The sequence below is a fragment of the Polypterus senegalus genome, chromosome 2, assembly GCF_016835505.1.
Source record: "Polypterus senegalus isolate Bchr_013 chromosome 2, ASM1683550v1, whole genome shotgun sequence".
Taxonomy (NCBI): Eukaryota; Metazoa; Chordata; class Cladistia; order Polypteriformes; family Polypteridae; genus Polypterus; species Polypterus senegalus.
In genome coordinates, this window is record NC_053155.1 from 85,903,080 (window position 1) to 85,920,664 (window position 17,585).

General features: G+C 38.5%; 1 protein-coding gene across 1 annotated transcript in view; it reads left to right on the forward strand.

The window, feature by feature from the left end:
* Positions 1-17,585, forward strand: part of ccdc191 (coiled-coil domain containing 191) — a 40,150-nt gene continuing 22,565 nt past the window's right edge. Inside the window, exons 1-9 of the mRNA XM_039744096.1 lie at positions 1-223; positions 3,946-3,984; positions 4,819-4,960; positions 5,043-5,204; positions 5,606-5,778; positions 6,338-6,561; positions 15,290-15,455; positions 15,536-15,726; positions 16,737-16,956. Of these exons, the coding sequence (XP_039600030.1) occupies positions 128-223; positions 3,946-3,984; positions 4,819-4,960; positions 5,043-5,204; positions 5,606-5,778; positions 6,338-6,561; positions 15,290-15,455; positions 15,536-15,726; positions 16,737-16,956 (1,413 nt within the window). The 5' untranslated portion in view covers positions 1-127. The remainder of the gene's footprint in view (positions 224-3,945; positions 3,985-4,818; positions 4,961-5,042; positions 5,205-5,605; positions 5,779-6,337; positions 6,562-15,289; positions 15,456-15,535; positions 15,727-16,736; positions 16,957-17,585) is intronic.

Consider the following 17,585-nt stretch of genomic DNA (forward strand, 5'->3'; position numbering starts at 1 on the left):
ACGACTGTTAACAGAGTTTTCCTTCTCATTGTCATCACTTTACCTGTCTCAAAGGTTTATTTAAAATGTATTCAAGTTTATGGAAATAATTGTTTCTTTCTACTGCCACAAGTCCTAAGAGGAAATAATGTTTGTGGACAACGTAGTTAGGTCGCCCTCCTTAGCCGGTGGAGAGCTTTACCGCTGGAAGAGGCGGACGCCGAGCACTTTTGGCAAAACGAAGGTACGAAGTTTATGTGTGACATTGTGTTGGTAAGCAGTTGCTGGTTGGGGGGTGCTTTGGATTTTCAGATTAGGTTATTTTAACTTTACGGTTCGTTGGATGTCTATCCTGTAAATAATTCGCGCTACCAGGATTCGGAGTTGACAAATTATGAACTGCATTCTTACAGCATTGACGTCGAGAAACCATAGCTTCCTCATGCGGTGGAAGGATGCATTTTGCGTTCAGTCAGCCATGCAGTTATTTCCAAACCCGTTCCGCCCTGAACAGGGTCGCGGGGGACTGCTGGAGGCTATCCCATATAGCACAGGGCGCAAGGTCGGGAACAATCCGTGGAGTAGGCGCCAGTCCATCACATGGCACAAATACACAATCACACACACCCATCCCAGTCACACACTAGATCCAGTTTAGTATCGCCAGTTGACGTAACCAGCGTGCCTTTGGACTGTGGGAGGAAACCGGAGAAAATCCACCCAGACACGGCATTTCTCTGTCCATCTTTATTAACTGCTAACGAAACAGTAAACAGGACGCATTGGCCCGTTGGAGGAAATTCGAACGAATGTACATGCATAAACGCTGTGCCTGTGCACGTGGAATAAAATGCTCCGGGAGTATGGAGTACTAGACCCACTGATAAGGGCTGTTCGATCCCTGTTCAACTGGTGTCAGAGCTTGGTCCGCATTGCCGGCAGTAAGTCGAACCCATTTCCAGTGAGAGTTGGACTCCGCTAGGGCTGCCCTTTGTCACCGATTCTGTTCATAACTTTTATCGACAAAATTTCTAGGCGCAGCCAGGGCGTTGAGGGGGTCCGGTTTGGTGGACTCAGAATTGAGACATTGCTTTTTGTAGATGATGTTGTCCTGTTTGCTTCATCAGGCCGTGATCTTCAGCTCTCACTGGATCGGTTCGCGGCTGGGATGGGAATCGGCACCTCCAAATCCGAGACCATGGTCCCCAGCCGAAAAAGGATAGAGTGCCCTCTCAGGTTTGGTGGCGAGATCCTGCCCCAAGTGGAGGAGTTTAAGTATCTCTGGGTCTTGTTCACGAGTGACGGAAGAATGGAGCGTGAAATCGACAGGCTGATCAGTGTGGCGTCTACAGTGATGCGGGCTCTGCATCGGTCTGACGTGGTGAAAAAGGAGCTGAGCCATAAGGCTCTCGATCTACGTTCCTACCCTCACCTGTTGTCATGAACTATGGGTAGTAACCAAAAGAACGAGATTACGAATACAAGCGGCTGAAATGAGTTTCCTCCACTGGGTGTCTGGGCTTTCCCTTAAAGATATGGTGAGAAGCTCAGTCATCCGGGAGGGACTCAGAGTAGAGCCGCTGCTCCTCCGCATCGTGAGGAGTCAGATGAGATGGCTCAGGCATCTGATCAGGATGCCTCCCTGGTGAGGTGTTCTGGGCACATCCAACCAGGAGGAGGCCCCAGGGAAGACCCAGGACATGCTGAAGGGACTGTCTCCTGGTTGGCCTGGGAACGCCTCGGGATTTCCCTGGAAGAGCTAGAAGAAGTGGCAGAGGAGAGGGAAGTCTGGGCATCTCTGCTCAAACTGCTGCCCCTGCGACTCGATCTCGGATAAGCGGAAGAGGATGGATGGATGGACATAGTGAGAATGTGCAGATTCTACATGGAAACACAGGGTGTAGGATTCAAACCCAGGAAACCTGATACACGACGCAGCAGCTCTACCCACTGTGCCTACTGTGCTGCCTCTCCTTTCAGTTGTAAATGGACATTAGTAATGAATGTGGACAAGACAGATGTGAGGGTTTGCCAAAAGAAAGTCTGAAATAAGAGAAATGAGTTGCACTTCACTACTTATACTATAATACGCACTATACAGATAAAAGTATGTGGGCACCTCTCCAAATTATTGAGTTCAGGTGTTTCAGCCCTCCCGATATTAACAGATGCATAAAATCAAGTACAGAGCCATGCATTCTCCAGTGTCTTTAAACATTGGCAGTAAAATGAGCCATACTGAACTGCTCAGTGACTTTAAACATGGCACTGTCATGGGTTGCCATCTTGGCCACAAGTCCATATGTGAAATTTCTGCTCTGTTAGACCTGCACCGGTCAACTGTAAGTACCATTATTGTGACGAAGAAGCATCTAGGAGCAACAGCAGCTCAGCCACAAAGTGGTAGACAAAGCAAACTCACAGAGTGGGGCCATCAAGTGCTGAAGAGCATAGTGTGTAAAAAAGTCACTTACCCTGTGTTGCATCACTCAGAGCAGAGTTCCAAACTGCCTCTGGAAGCACCATCAGCACAAGAGTTGTGTGTCAGGGACTTCATGAAACTGGTTTTGGTGGCCAAGCAGCTGCACACAAGTCTAAGATCATTATGCACAACACCAGGTGTCAGCTAGAGTGTTGTGAAGCATGCCACCATTGGACCCTGGAGCAGTGGAAACCTGTTACCTGGAGTGATGATTCACTGTTCATCTATCTGTTTGACAGACTAATCTGGGTTTGGCCAATACCAAGAGAAACACTACTTTCTGGACTTTTTAGCTCCTGCTATAAAGTTTGGTGGATAATGGTCTGGGGCATCACCTTTTGGATGAACTACAACGCCGATTGCAAGCCAGGTTTTGTCATTCAACATTAGTACCCTACCTCACAAACACTCATTTGGCTGCTCCAATATCTTGAGGAGAACCATCCCAGAAGAGTATAGTTGTATGGCTTTTGCAATGGGATGGATGTCCATAAATCTTTGGCTATATAGTGTTGGTCCAAAATGTACAGCAGGATGCATGTAGCTAAATTAAGAAGCAACTGAACTATTACGTTTTTATAATGGTTCAATTAAAAGCACAAGAAAACACATCAGATTCAGACATGTTTGAAGGTGTATGATATTGTCATTCTAACAAAAGTTGCCTGTATGTATAGTAGTGTAATATCTGGTTTGTTCTTGACATTGGTTTATGAAAATCATATCTAAGAATACATTTTTATTCCGTAAATTTTTCTTTAATGTGTTTTTTCATTACATACAGGAGAAATTTGTGAACTACTAACCATAGCAGCATCAGGCAGTAGAGGCTGTGTGATCATATAATCAGTGAAAAGAGGGGAGATGCATGTAGTCCCTGTAAAATTCTGTTCCAAGAAATTAGTGCACATTTTACAAATGCCTAAATTCTATTCAAATATTTGCTGTTCAAATAAATAAAAATAGTAATGGGTAGGCTACTGAAGTAGCAGCTGACTTACTTTGTTAGTGACCGATTAAAACATAACAGCAGGATAATGCTGTATGATAGGCAAAAAAATAAAGAAAAATATATATAAAAAATGTATTTATTTTGTTTGTTTATGTACTTATATTTTGCCCCCATAACAGTGAAACGTCATCCTAGAGTATTTTTACAAGTACAAAGATACAGTGCAATATATATTTTACATTTGGAGCACAGGCAAGTTAAGTGACATTCACAGGGTCACATTGTGAAAGTCGGTGTGTAAGCTAAGCATCAGTACTACCAGACACTAAGCACCATTAAGACCCGGGTCTGACGTTAATCTTGTTGGACTCAATATAATCGTGATGTCAAATAACAAATATCTGAGTGCAACAGTATTAAAGAATATTACTGAAAAGCAGGAAGACATATTAAATATTCTATTCTGTTCTCTTCATAATATTGTGTTTTATTTTCCTGTTGTATGAGTATGTGTTTTTTTTCTTCTTCACAGCCTCATTTAACAAATGATGATGTTGAGAACTGGATACAGGTAATGCAAGTTGTTATTTGAGTGTTGTAAAACATGGGCAACCTTTTAGTCTCAGCAAGATTTTAGCAACCTAATTAAACTATTTAAAGTTTACCTAATAAACTAATAGATTTTCTGAATTAAGGAGGTTATGTTATACTGTGTTACTTACTGGACGTTTCAAACCTGTTGGGACATGTGCTACAGAAAGAGAGAATAAACAGTGCAAAATGGCCACATGTCTAGAAATGCTCAGTGACTTCCTTGTGCCAGGTGAAGCACTGTCACTACAGTTAGAAAAGAAAGTTTTTATGTTTACTTAGTATTTGCATAAGTACAATATGCCTACTTGGAATTTCAATGACTAGTAATAATCTCTGTTAGGCCTGTTTTCCTAGCATAAGACCTTCTTAAAAGAGCCATATGAGAACATCAACCTGTCTTTCTGTTAGCAAACCAGTTTAAGTACAAATCATGGTCACAAAGGTTGAAGCCTGACCTGAATATATCAGAAATAAGACGGGAAACAACCCTGGACTGGGTGCCACTATATTGCAAGTGGACACTTACACACACACACACACACACACACACACACACACACTCCTTCTCTATCATGGAGGGCCATTTAGACTGATAATAAACCCACACAGACATGCATAGATATATTTTTTATCAGCTGCTGTTCGTTTTCTCTGACAATCACTGGCTTAAGTAATGCAGCATTATGAAGAACGAGAACAAAGTTAATTGTATTATTTGGAAACTGTTTTACATGAACTAATTTTTCAAGGAGGTAACAGCTGTACCTTGCTCTGTATATATGTATTCATACATTTATTTTTCACTTTATAGAAGGTGGAGCGGGCTTCTGAATTTGCTGTGTCTGAAGTATTTTCAGTCAAAAAGCCCTCTACCTCTGCAAAGTTACGAAGTCATCAAATGGCTCTGGAGAGCACCGAGCAGCTGCATGATCATGATGATGCTTATTTTGAAGGTATCTATTCTGTCACATAAACAGAAAAGGTTGGTAAACATGAAACCTAATTTACAGACATCTTCATCTTATACCTTGACAGCACGAGATCTGCTGGATAACTGGATGACCTCTAAACTTAGGCTGGATCTTGAAGTTGATGATGAGAATTTGGCCATAAGCTCTAAAGATCACAGTTTAGAGACCGAAAGCCAGCTTCTCACAGAGAAAGCTTCCCAATTCCAACAGTACAATAAATTTGATGGTATGGACATAAAGTATTTTTTGTAATGTATATTAGCTCTTCACGATAGAAAAGAAATATATTGTTAATAAAATAATATTTACATATCTTTGTTTACTATAAAGGTCCACCTAAAAGATAACATATTATTATTCATAATCTCTATTTTAGGCCAAGATCTCTTTTCCTAATAGTTTCTGTATGTTATACTGTTCAGCAGCTAAGCATTTGGAGTCAGAGTGAAGTTCACATTCTTGTGATCAGTTTGTTCATTTATGGTTATGTAACATACAAGCAACCTACTGCATAACTGTAGCATCTGCCGAATGAGATCAGTCTTTCTCCATCTTTATGAGTGCAAAGTTGACAGATGACTACTTTTCTACCAGTAACCTTTATGCATTTATTCCTCTTTAACCTAGATCTGTACAGCCACTTAGAGCATGAGGCAGAGACTGCTACAGTACACAGTTTCTTACAGGAGTTAATGGCAAAGGAAGTGGCAACTTCTGGTATCTTGGATGACCATCGAATGGATAAGGAAGAAAAGCCAAAGAAAGATCCCCGCTTGATAATGGAACTGAGGCATCAGCAGGTTAAGTAAAAATCAGACCTTATCAAGTGCAATATAGTCAAAAATCAAGCTTTCTCAATCAAAGAAACTGTTGTTGCCATGATGCTGAGTTTATTCTGGATTGCACCTTTAATCAGACAGATTAAAACATATTTTATTCCTGTAAATTATGCAGGTTATGTTACTAATTTAATTAAAAGACCTAACTAAAACCAGCAGTATTTTCCTCAACATATCTAGTCATTCAGTCCTTCCTGTTGGTGTTAAAACATCTTTACTACAAAGTCCTGAGGCCCAGATCAGGCAAGTTCATTTTGGGGATTCTTTTATTATCAAATTTACCCTCCAAGGCTCTACATTAGTTGCACTATCTTCATAGTTTATGTGTGTAGTAATACCAAGATCATGATATCTAGCAGCACAGTACTTTCAGACAATGTTCCAAACATTAAAGTTACTACATTTTTGTTATGCTGACATATTTTTTTAAATTAAATTTTGCAAATGTTAGTTTCTTTGGTAGCTATTCAAATTTGATTGTGTTGGAATCAGTCCTCTTTATTTTTTAAATCTTGTGTAGGTGAAGGAAAGTCGACAAAGACGACAGGCTGAGCTTGAGCAGCAACGTCGAGAGAAACTCATGAAAAAAGAAGCACATGCTGAGGCTCAGCGTTTGTTGCAGGAGGAAGAGCGCCTAAAGCAGCTGGCAGCACGCAAACAGGAGGAAGACATCCAGAGAGAAGTGGTACGGCTTCGTAAAGAGATGGCTGAACAGAGGAGGATTATGGAGAAGGCCAAACAGCAGTATGTACTTTCAAAGTGTTCTTGAGTTGCAAAGAGCAACACACACTTTAATTTCTGATTTTTTATTTTATTTTTTCTCCTGACTAATAATTTGACCTAGTGCTGAATGTCTTTTTAGGTGCGAAAAGCACCCACTGCAGCTGTTATGTCTGTCTTGTGGTGTGTTCAAATGAAACTACTCAGCCCCCAGTGAAGTGATTTTTGTTGAAAATATGCACACTAATTCTTTAGGGAAATTTGTCAGGACCAGTTTAATTTTCATTGAGGTATATTGAATAGAGAATGCTGTACACAATTTGATATCTCCCATTGATTTCCAAACTCTTCTATCTTAAATCGGAAACACATTCTGTGACTTTAATTATGGATTAGCTTACTGTTTCAAATTTGCCTTTGAAATGGGTCACTTCTACTTGTGTATTTTGTATATTTTCCTCTTTTACTCATCCTGTTGACCAAGTACCCATTACCGAGGGGTATGGGACAGGGTAGGGTAGGCGACGTTGAATTTCTGAATGCTACCATATACAAAAAGTATGATGTTAAATGAATAAGTATTCATTTGGGTAGTAAAAATATTGTTTTATTTATTCATCACCATAAAAGTTAAAATCTCCTCAACTCTAGCAGAATGCAAAGGTAGATTTTGTTATGCTAACATCTGGCACCTGCTTCCACCTGACCCACAGAATACAAAGCTGCTTCCACACCAGATCACTTTTCATCCTGCTTTAAGGTAAGTTAATTGTCAAAGTTAAAAAAAAAAACCCACTCAAGTAGAAATCAGTGTTAAAGGAAAGGAATTATGTAAGTGGTCCTCTGTAAGCATTGAGTAAACAAACACGTTCTCAGTATTTACGTTGCACTTAGACCATCCTCAGTGCTGCATTACCTGCACATTATAAAGATTCAGTGTTTCTTTCACACTACAGATTTCTCTCCCACTACAGGTGGGACCGTAAAATATTTTGTTATAATGGAAATTTCGTTATAACAAATGTGGGGAAAATACATATACTATTCTGACCAGGGTTGGCGGCAATTCGTCACCTCTAAAGGCAGTGGCGCAATGACGGCTCCATAGCTCCTCTGCTGCATCTGGTAAACCTTAAACCCAGGGCCAGGTAATTGATTGTCCTCTGCAGGATCAGGCTTACCACCTAATGTGCTTGTCGCATGATGTTCAGAACATTTAACACCGGACTTTGACCTGCTCTTCCTTCCTCACATTTTCCTGGTCTGCTACAGCAGTGAATTTGAGCCGCTGGTGTTCTAATCTAAGATGGGAAGTAAAACAGGACGATAGGAGCCGCAACATGGGCTATCTCGTGTATTTGAGTGCTGAAGTAATGGCTCTGATTTTGAATGAACTCTTGAGACTGTACTTGCCTTCTTTATACAGTAATAAAATACTTGCATTTTCTGTTTCTCACTTTTTTGTTCCTTGCAAAGAAAACTCTGAGAAACAGTATGAAACTCGATCAGTACAGTATCCGTACATGACACAACAACCCACACAGACACTCAGTGGAGCACAGACTCAGAATTCAGCTATACCTACAGGTGCCGGTCATAAAATTAGAATATCAAGACAAAGTTGATTTATTTCAGTAATTCCATTCAAAAAGTGAAACTTGTTTATTAGATTCATTCATTACACACAGACTGATGTATTTCAAATGTTTATTTCTTTTAATTTTGATGATTATAACTGACAACTAGTGAAAATACCAAATTCAGTATCTCGGAAAATTAGAATATCAATTAAGACCAATGCAGAAAAAGGATTTTTAGAAATGTTGGCCAACTGAAAGGTATGAACATGAAAAGTATGAGCATGTACAGCACTCAATATTTAGTTGGGGCTCCTTTGGCTTGGATTACTGCAGCAATGCGGCATGGCATGGAGTCGATTAGTCTGTGGCACTGCTCAGGTGTTATGAGAGCCCATGTTGCTCTGATAGTGGCCTTCAGCTCTTCTGAATTGTTGGGTCTGGCGTATTGCATCTTCCTCTTCACAATACCCCATAGATTTTCTATGGGGTTAAGGTCAGGCGAGTTTGTTGGCCAATCAAGAACAGGGATACCATGGTCCTTAAACCAGGTACTGGTAGCTTTGGCACTGTGTGCAGGTGCCAGGTCCTGTTGGAAAAGGAAATCTGCATCTCCATAAAGTTCGTCAGCAGCAGGAAGCATGAAGTGCTCTAAAACTTCCTGGTAGACGGCTGCGTTGACCTTGGACCTCAGAAAACACAATGGACCAACACCAGCAGATGACATGGCACGCCAGACCATCACTGACTGTGGAAACTTTACACTGGACCTCAAGCAACGTGGATTCTGTGCCTCTCCTCTCTTCCTCCAGACTCTGGGACCTTGATTTCCAAAGGAAATGCAAAATTTACTTTCATCAGAGAACATAACTTTGGACCACTCAGCAGCAGTTTTGTCTTTAGCCCAGGCGAGATGCTTCTGACGCTGTCTCTTGTTCAAGAGTGGCTTGACATAAGGAATGCGACAGCCAAAACCCATGTCTTGCATACATCTGTGTGTGGTGGTTCTTGAAGCATTGACTCCAGCTGCAGTCCACTCTTTGTGAATCTCCCCCACAGTTTTGAATGGGTTTTGTTTCACAATCCTCTCCAGGGTGCGGTTATCATCTTGTCCTTCCCTTCGTCTATTAATGTGCTTGGACACAGAGCTCTGTGAACAGCCAGCCTCTTTAGCAATGACCTTTTGTGTCCTGCCCTCCTTGTGCAAGGTGTCAATGGTCGTCTTTTGGACAACTGTCAAGTCAGCAGTCTTCTGCATGATTGTGTAGCTTACAGAACTAGACTGAGAAACCATTTAAAGGCTTTTGCAGGTGTTTTGAGTTAATTAGCTGATTAGAGTGTGGCACCAGGTGTCTTCAATATTGAACCTTTTCACAATATTCTAATTTTCTGAGATACTGAATTTGGGACTTTCATTAGTTGTCAGTTATAATCATCAAAATTAAAAGAAATAAACATTTGAAATACATCAGTCTGTGTGTAATCAATGAATCTAATATACAAGTTTCACTTTTTGAATGGAATTACTGAAATAAATCAACTTTGTCTTGATATTCTAATTTTATGACCGGCACCTGTATATAATATCATGCCTACACTCTTGCCGTGACCATAAATTTCACAACAGACTGTCTCTGCTGCATTAAGTATTTTTTGCATCACATTATCTTTGGTGGCCATTTTTGGTCAAAAAAACATTGGTTATACTGAAATTTATATTTCGTGAAAACGAAATCTTTAAACATGATGTTGTATGAACATTTATCTGGATCAACAAAAAGTATTTGTTATTCTGAAAATTTCTTTCTTCAATATTTGCCATAATGGGATTTGACTTGTATAATGTATTAGCAAAGCTCCACACTTCCTGTCCATCATGGTCTGAAGTAGAATAGAGATTTTAAATCATTTCTAAGTTACTTTTTTTTAAAAATGTCATGTTTAAGAAATGTGAACGATGATTAGTTACCTTCCACAATCAACAACTAATAACAGAACATCAATCAAAGCCATTTTTACATCAACTAAATTGCTGTGTATGAATGCCTTTGAGCAACCTGAAGCCTATTTGGGCTACGTTTTTTAATTACATGATAATGATGTTATACATCATGAATTTAATGTAGTTTATTAATGCATGTAATAGCATTCTACTGTTGCTGTTGTTTTTGAATATGTCTCATTGTTGCAAAAGCTTTTAATAAACAAAAATTCAGACGTGAGTGTCAGTAGGCTTTGTGCCCTAGGAACCAAATTACCCAAACCTATTTATAAAATTTCAGTAATTATTTACTGCTCTGATGCTGATCTTTCTGATCATAAAATAGGTCATTACGATAGCAACTGATGAGAAGAATTCATAATTAATTGCAGAATTACGGTATGAGAGTTCCTCTAGAGTACGTCTATCACTTGCACGATGCAGATGCTCAAAAACATCAGCACATCGTCATCTCATAACAGGCTTAAGTTTTGCATACATACATACGTACACACAAACAGACAGACACTTACCCATAACATTAATCGTATTCGCCCCTCCCTCACTCCCCACACCACTGCTATCCTTGTTCATAGCATTGTCACTTCTCGTCTGGATTATTGCAATTCCCTTTTCTTTGGTCTTTCTTGCAAATCTCTTTATAAGCTTCAACTGGTCCAGAATTCAGTAGCCTGCATCATTACTAGAACCCTATCTATTTACCATATCACTCCCGTTTTGCAGCAGCTTCATTGGCTTCCAGTTCAGTTCTGAATTCAATTCAAACTTCTACTAACTTTTAAGTCTTTACAAATCCTTGCCCCTCCATATCTGTCCAACCTCCTCCATGTTGCCATTCCCTCCCGTACCCTTAGATCCTCTTCCTCCATCCACTTGACTGTCCCTTTTGTCCGTCTTACCACTATGCTAGCTATGGAACTCACTACCACCTGAGCTTAGAAATATTGAATCATTTTCACTTTTCAAATCTAAACTTAAAACTCATTTGTTTAAGACTGCATTTTCTGATTAATTACAATTGCTCTGTCTGATTTTAACTTTTGTATTTTACTTTTGTTTATAATCTGTGTCTTATCTATTGTTCGGTGTCCTTGAGTATTATTATTATTATTGACGATAGGTTATGTTGGGGGAGGGCGCAAAGCAAAAATGTGATAACTGACTCATTAATGAAGTAAATAACATTTTTAAATGCTCTAATCAGTTAACTAAGCCCCAGAATGAACCTGAATGTTTAATCCATGCATACACTTTCTAACTTGTTCTTAGTACAACTCTTATAGGCAGCAAATGTAACTATAGGTCCTTCATGTATTGTGAGCAGTTTTAGCCAATGTTTACCAGTTTTGTTTATCTTTATTGGATTTTAGAGGAGTACTACAATACTACTGCCATATATTAGTATCACAGTCTTTATTTTTAATATTGTGTATATCCATAATATTCTTCTTGCCCCCCAAAAATAAAAGTCAAAAAAGAGAAGAGGTTGCCTATTAAGACCAGCATGGTGAGAAAAAGTGATCTGCATTGAAGAAAAGCTGATGTTCTTACTGGAATAGCTATATTCACATCCAGCAGATAAATTACTTATTTTCCTGACTCTGTTAAAAGATTTTCCTAAACAATTCTCGAGCAGAGAGAGGTAAAAGAAATTTAAGAAATCAGGTGGTAATGGAACAAGGTGAGGCACATTAAATAATTCATTGAATGAGGGGCTTCTATCCTGCATAACTTCCAAAGGGTGATCACAGCATCAGAGCCTGGTGTATGACAGCATATAAAAAACAAACACCCAGCAGGAAATCGGTTGAGGACTAAGCAATCACATGTTTCCAAAGGAGGTTGGTGCTTCTCTTCCAATGTGTGTTTAAGATGGGTCAGAGCTTAGACAGATTAAGTACAGTGTGCTTTTAAATCATATTGTTGCATTATTAATAAAGAAAAGAGGGTGTGTTTTCAGTTACTGTCAGTAGAGCTAAATTTAGGATTGTAGTGCACTACTCCTTTTGAGAATGTAAGAGTGAGTGGACTTCTATATCATTTAGTTTAGAGGTTACTAAGATGAACAAAATTAAAAAATGCGTAAATCTAAGGGCAAGGGGTTAAAGTGGCTAATTCTGCTGCCCCATGGTTCTAGAATCCAGAATTTAAATCTAATTGCTGTCCTTATAAAATTTACATACACTTCCCTGCTGTCTGCATGGGTTTTCTTCTGGATATTACAGTTTTGTACTCGCATCACCACAAATGGGGCTGTTACATTAATAGGTAATTCCAAATTAGTCCTGTTTGAGTGGAGGTATGTATGTACATGAACGTGCATATCCAGGGGTGTTTTCCTTTGCAATAGACACCCTTCTTCTGTGACTTGGTTTGAGTATGTCATGTTAAGAAAAAAGCATTTTAAGTATCCTGAGTGCTAAGTTTGTATTTTTCACACTACCATCATTAGAAATCTGATACCAAAGAGAGTTAAAGCAAAACACAAACATGCTGAATGGTGCAGCAATTATTTTTACAATTATATAGACCAACAATTAATCAGGCAGTCCTGTAGTTTAGTAAACTTCATTTACAAATAATTTCATGATCTTTATTTTAATTTCCAGGAAGAATTGAAGTGAATAGGAGAAGTATATCTCGTCATAGTGTATGGTGTTCGATCTTGACCGAGTAGGTGATAGCCATTCAAAAGACCTAAGAGTGCCTCAGGGATTTCAAACCTTTTGGAGCTAGTTGAGAAGCCAACCACAAAGTAGAATGGCATGTGTGTTATGGAGCTAACTGTCATTTTTTCGGGCAAAGCAGTGTAGTTCTACAAGTCATTAAACAACTATAAACAAAAAAAAAACAGGAAAAAGTTCTAAAATAAATAATGATAATATAGTGTAAAATAATAGTTACACTTTTTTTTGTTTTTCTTAATGCTAATTATTCATATTTTTTGCACAGAATAAAATAGAATGTGGATCACTGGTAACCATATTCCAATGGACCACATAAACACCTATAAATAATTTAACAATTTAGGATCAATAGTACTAGTAATAGTCAAAAACGTAAAACAGAAAAAAAGAATTTCCTCAAGTAGCACATTTTTAAGAAGTAAGACTAGCCAAATATCGGCCAAGATGTGCTCACACCAACATCAGTTTGCACCAGGGGTTGGTAATATTATGTTTATGGTTGTTTGTTTGGAAAAAGATATGCAGGTTATGATTATTAAAATAGATGTATTAATGAAAATAATGGCACACCGTGCATTTAGGTACAATCTCGTGGTACTCAAATTGCCATACTCGCAACTGTAAACCTGTTTTGCCCAACCCTGGTATATACTGACCTTCAGTTGTTTTTCTCTCTATTATATAAAAAAAATCCTGCGACTAGACAAGACTTTCTGGATGATTTTTTCAAGTCACACGAGTCGAGACTTTGGCCATGAGATGTTTTCAAGTCATGCCCTCCTCTCAACCATAGAAAACCACGCACACAGTATATTCTCACCTCTCATTTGTGTGAATGCTTTTGACAGACACAGTTCTTGCTCTCTCAGCTCATATAAATTTTAACGTTTTCATCATTTTAAGTATTATGTCCAAATTTTATTAAAGAATTCCATCATGAAGGGTTATCAACAGTAAAAATGAGTATACAGGCAATCCTAGCACTGAGAAACGATGAAAGCAAATGAATTAACACCAAAAATGTCGATCGGTTACAGCGCAAATTGGTTAAATACGTATCAATAGACTATGCTGAAACAGTTGGTGGTGATCGTGCAGAAGATGAAAACATCAATTTACACTATCCCAAAGAATATCTACAACCATTAACACCGTCCAGTCTTCCACCACACAAATTACTGTAGAAAGAAGGATGTCCAAGAAAGGTAATGTAGTACATTTTCAGAGGATAACATTAGACAACAAAGGAGATCTTGATATGCCATTTGTATTAAAATATTAAGTTTCCCATTTAAATTTGTTTTTGTAAAGATGATTAACAAATCTTTGAGCTAAACATTAAAAAAGTCATTTTATTTAATAGAGAGAAAGAAACAAAATTCAATTACGGGCAGTTATACGTTGCATTGTCACGATGAAAATCCAAACACAGAAACACAATTCAATGCGATATTGATGAAAACTGAATTCAAAAAATTGTTTTTACTGAAGTTTTACAGTAAAAGTGTAAGTTTAAAAAGTTTTGCTCTTTAATTTCAAAGCCAAACAGAATAAAATCGTATTACGCAACGAATAACTAACGCAACATTAAACATAATTTACTTTCAAATTATTACGTTTTACTGTTTTTTGATATGATTAATTACTGGCTGTAATGTAAAATAGTAAAGTATACATCCGCATCCCCATACGTGAGTGGCAGATCCACATAGAGGCTAGCACGTAGCGCAAGCACGGGGGTTGGCAAGTGAAGTGAGCAGGGGGCATAGCCCCCTAGTCTTAATAGTGTATAGGTTGCGGGTTAATTCATCGGTCTCATTAATGCCTTGGGATGAAAATGTATTGCACTTAAAGATCCAGGCAGCTTCAGCCTGTACGAAATGAGTACTGTATTACAGTTTATAGCCTTAATGGAGAATGTAACATTTGCAACATTGAATATGTATTGCATTTCAAACTGACATGAAAGTTCTGTGCCAAACTGAAAAGCAATGATAATTTGGGTAAAATGTTTTAATTATATTATGCCAAAATTAAATGTGTCCTGTGCATATGCACTCCATAGTAGTGTAGTTGACATATTGTATTGCAGTTAATTTTGGCACAAATGATATTCTATACTAGATAATCCAGGCACCAAAGTAAATCCTATGTCTTGATATTAAAGGTTTAATTATGTTCAATATGACTCCTCACTATGACAGTGTTACGGATTATGGTATCCAAAATCTTAGGAAACACTTTGAGTAGCAGTTGTGCCAAATGTACCTTTTGAGTCATTTACATATATGCTACTTCTGATTTTTCTGGTGACTAATGTGCTGAAAATCTAGCTTTTTTTTTTCTTACGTAACCTTGGTATTCTCATGAAGATAATTCAGATTTCTACTTGAACTACTGCTTTTTATGCTCAATTACTTTCATTGTTTCCTTTATTTTGGCCTGCTTGGTTGACTAGTGAGCTTAACTGCCTACTTTGTTTATAGAGAACGAGAAAGAAGTCGCATGGAAAAGACTGCCATGGAAAAAGTTGCCCAGGAAAGGACTACTCTGGTTTCTCAGGCCTTGTCCAATGATAGTGTCCGATACCTTCAAGTGACTGCTGCAAAACAGCGAGAGGTGGAAATGAAAATTGAAGTTCGAAATCTGAGGGTGAGAAAGATTCCAAAGTTAGATCTCTTCTGTTAAAGCTTAAATATTAAGGCAGTGCTTGACTGTAATTTTCTTTTCAGTGTTTGCAGAGGCATTTTTCTGCATGGTATAAGCTCGTTCTACAACAGCGAATGAAGATGGGAAAAGCAGGAGCACTATGTGACTGGAGAAGACAGCTACGTACATTTCGGGCTTGGAGGGCATACGTATGGACTAGGAAAGTAGAAAAGGAATCCCAGCAGACTGAAGTTCAGCTGCGTGATGATAATAGGTGAGGGGTCACTATTTTGTGTTTGTCGTAACATTTATTATAATAATAATAATAATACATTTTATTTAATAGGTGCCTTTCTTACCACTCAAGGTCACCTTACAGTAAACTTAAACAACAATTAATAAAATAAAAACAAGAAAATGATAGATCACAAAGCAATAATTAGCAAACAAACAAATATGACAGGCAGTAACCGTGTAGAATTTACAATTGATATGCCAGCTTGAAAAGATAAGTTTTGAGGGTAGTGTGCTATTGAATCAAACTGACGAATATGACAGGGAAGAGGATTCCAGCATTGAGGAGCACTATGAGAGATGCTCGAGGTCCCATAGAACATAGTTTAATGCGTGGTACAGAAAGTAGTGCTGCAGATGAGGATCTGAGTGAGCGAGAGGAGTGTCAGTCTGTAGGAGATCAGCGAGGTAGGGAGGAGCGAGGTTGTGGAGAGCTTTAAATGTTAAGAGCGGTATTTTGTATTATATTCTGTAATTAACAGGGAGCCAGTGAAGTTGAGAGAGAGTCTGTGTAATATGTTTAGTGGATTTAGAACAGCGGGTTATTATCCTGGCAGCAGAATTTTGAACAAGATGTAAGTGATGAATAAGTTTTTGTGGAATGCCAGATAGAATAGTGTTACAGTAATCTATACGTGAGGTGACTAGGGCATTAACCAGTACTTTAGTACTCGACTGGGTAAGAACAGGGCGAAGTCTAGAAATGTTTCGGAGATGGAAGAAGGCAGTCTGAGAAATGGTACATATATGGGAAGAAAAAGAGAGAGTACTATCTAGAATAATGCCCAGGCCCTTAACTTGGGAAGCGATGTTTGTGTTAATATTGTTAATTAAAATAAAAGAATGGTTAATCTTAGCAAGTGTAGATTTAGAACCAATGAGGAGTACCTCAGTTTTATTGCTGTTTATTTGGAGAAAATTGTGAGTCATCCATGTCTTTATGTCTTAGAAAATACATTGGATGTCATTGTGTTTTTTTTTTTTTTTAAGAAAGCTGCAGATGGCTGTGGAAAATGATCGTCAACGCATCCTGAGACAATACCTAAATGACTGGCAGATCTGGTGCAAAGCTGAGCAGGAAAAAAGAGAAATGCTGAAGAGGAAAGAAGAAACTAAAATGAAAATGGCAGCTTTTCTTGAAGCTGCATCTTCAAGAAAGTTTTATGTGGAAACTGCTACTGATGAAATCGAGCAACTAACACTTCCAGCTGTAAGTATTGTGATGCAATGTTAACATAGCATTATCAAACCTAATTCTGAGTCAAGGAGGCTTTCCTAGTAGCACTCGAGGGAAGACAACAGCTTGTCCTGGACAGAATGCAAGTCTATCGCAGGGCCATCTCGCATAGATAACTGCACTCACACTTTCAATTTGAATTAATTTTAAATTGGCAAAAAAATGAACCTGCACATCTTTGGGACGTGAGAGGAAAACCAGAGTACTGGAGGAAAAGCCATGTAGACCCAGCTGCACTCCACAGTACACTGTGACACGAAGAAACCTGTATTATTGTGGTGAAACAATTGAAAGTTCTCACATAGGAGCTATCATTTTTTGATACCAAGCCGACCCTGCAATGTCAGCAGGAACAGATAATCTGATCAAAACAGAAAAGATTTGTAAACAGCCAATGGCAATTTATCCAAGACTTTAAAAGCAATATGATGAGCAACTTTAATGAAAACATGTAGTGCTGTGTTATAATAATGGGTTTGACCTGTGAGGTTTAGAGGACCTGTATCTTATGATCATACTGTATTGGATATGAGGCATTAACAAATTAAGGTAAACGTGGGGCTTTCACAAGTAGGATTTTTAGCATCAGATCGACTGGAAGC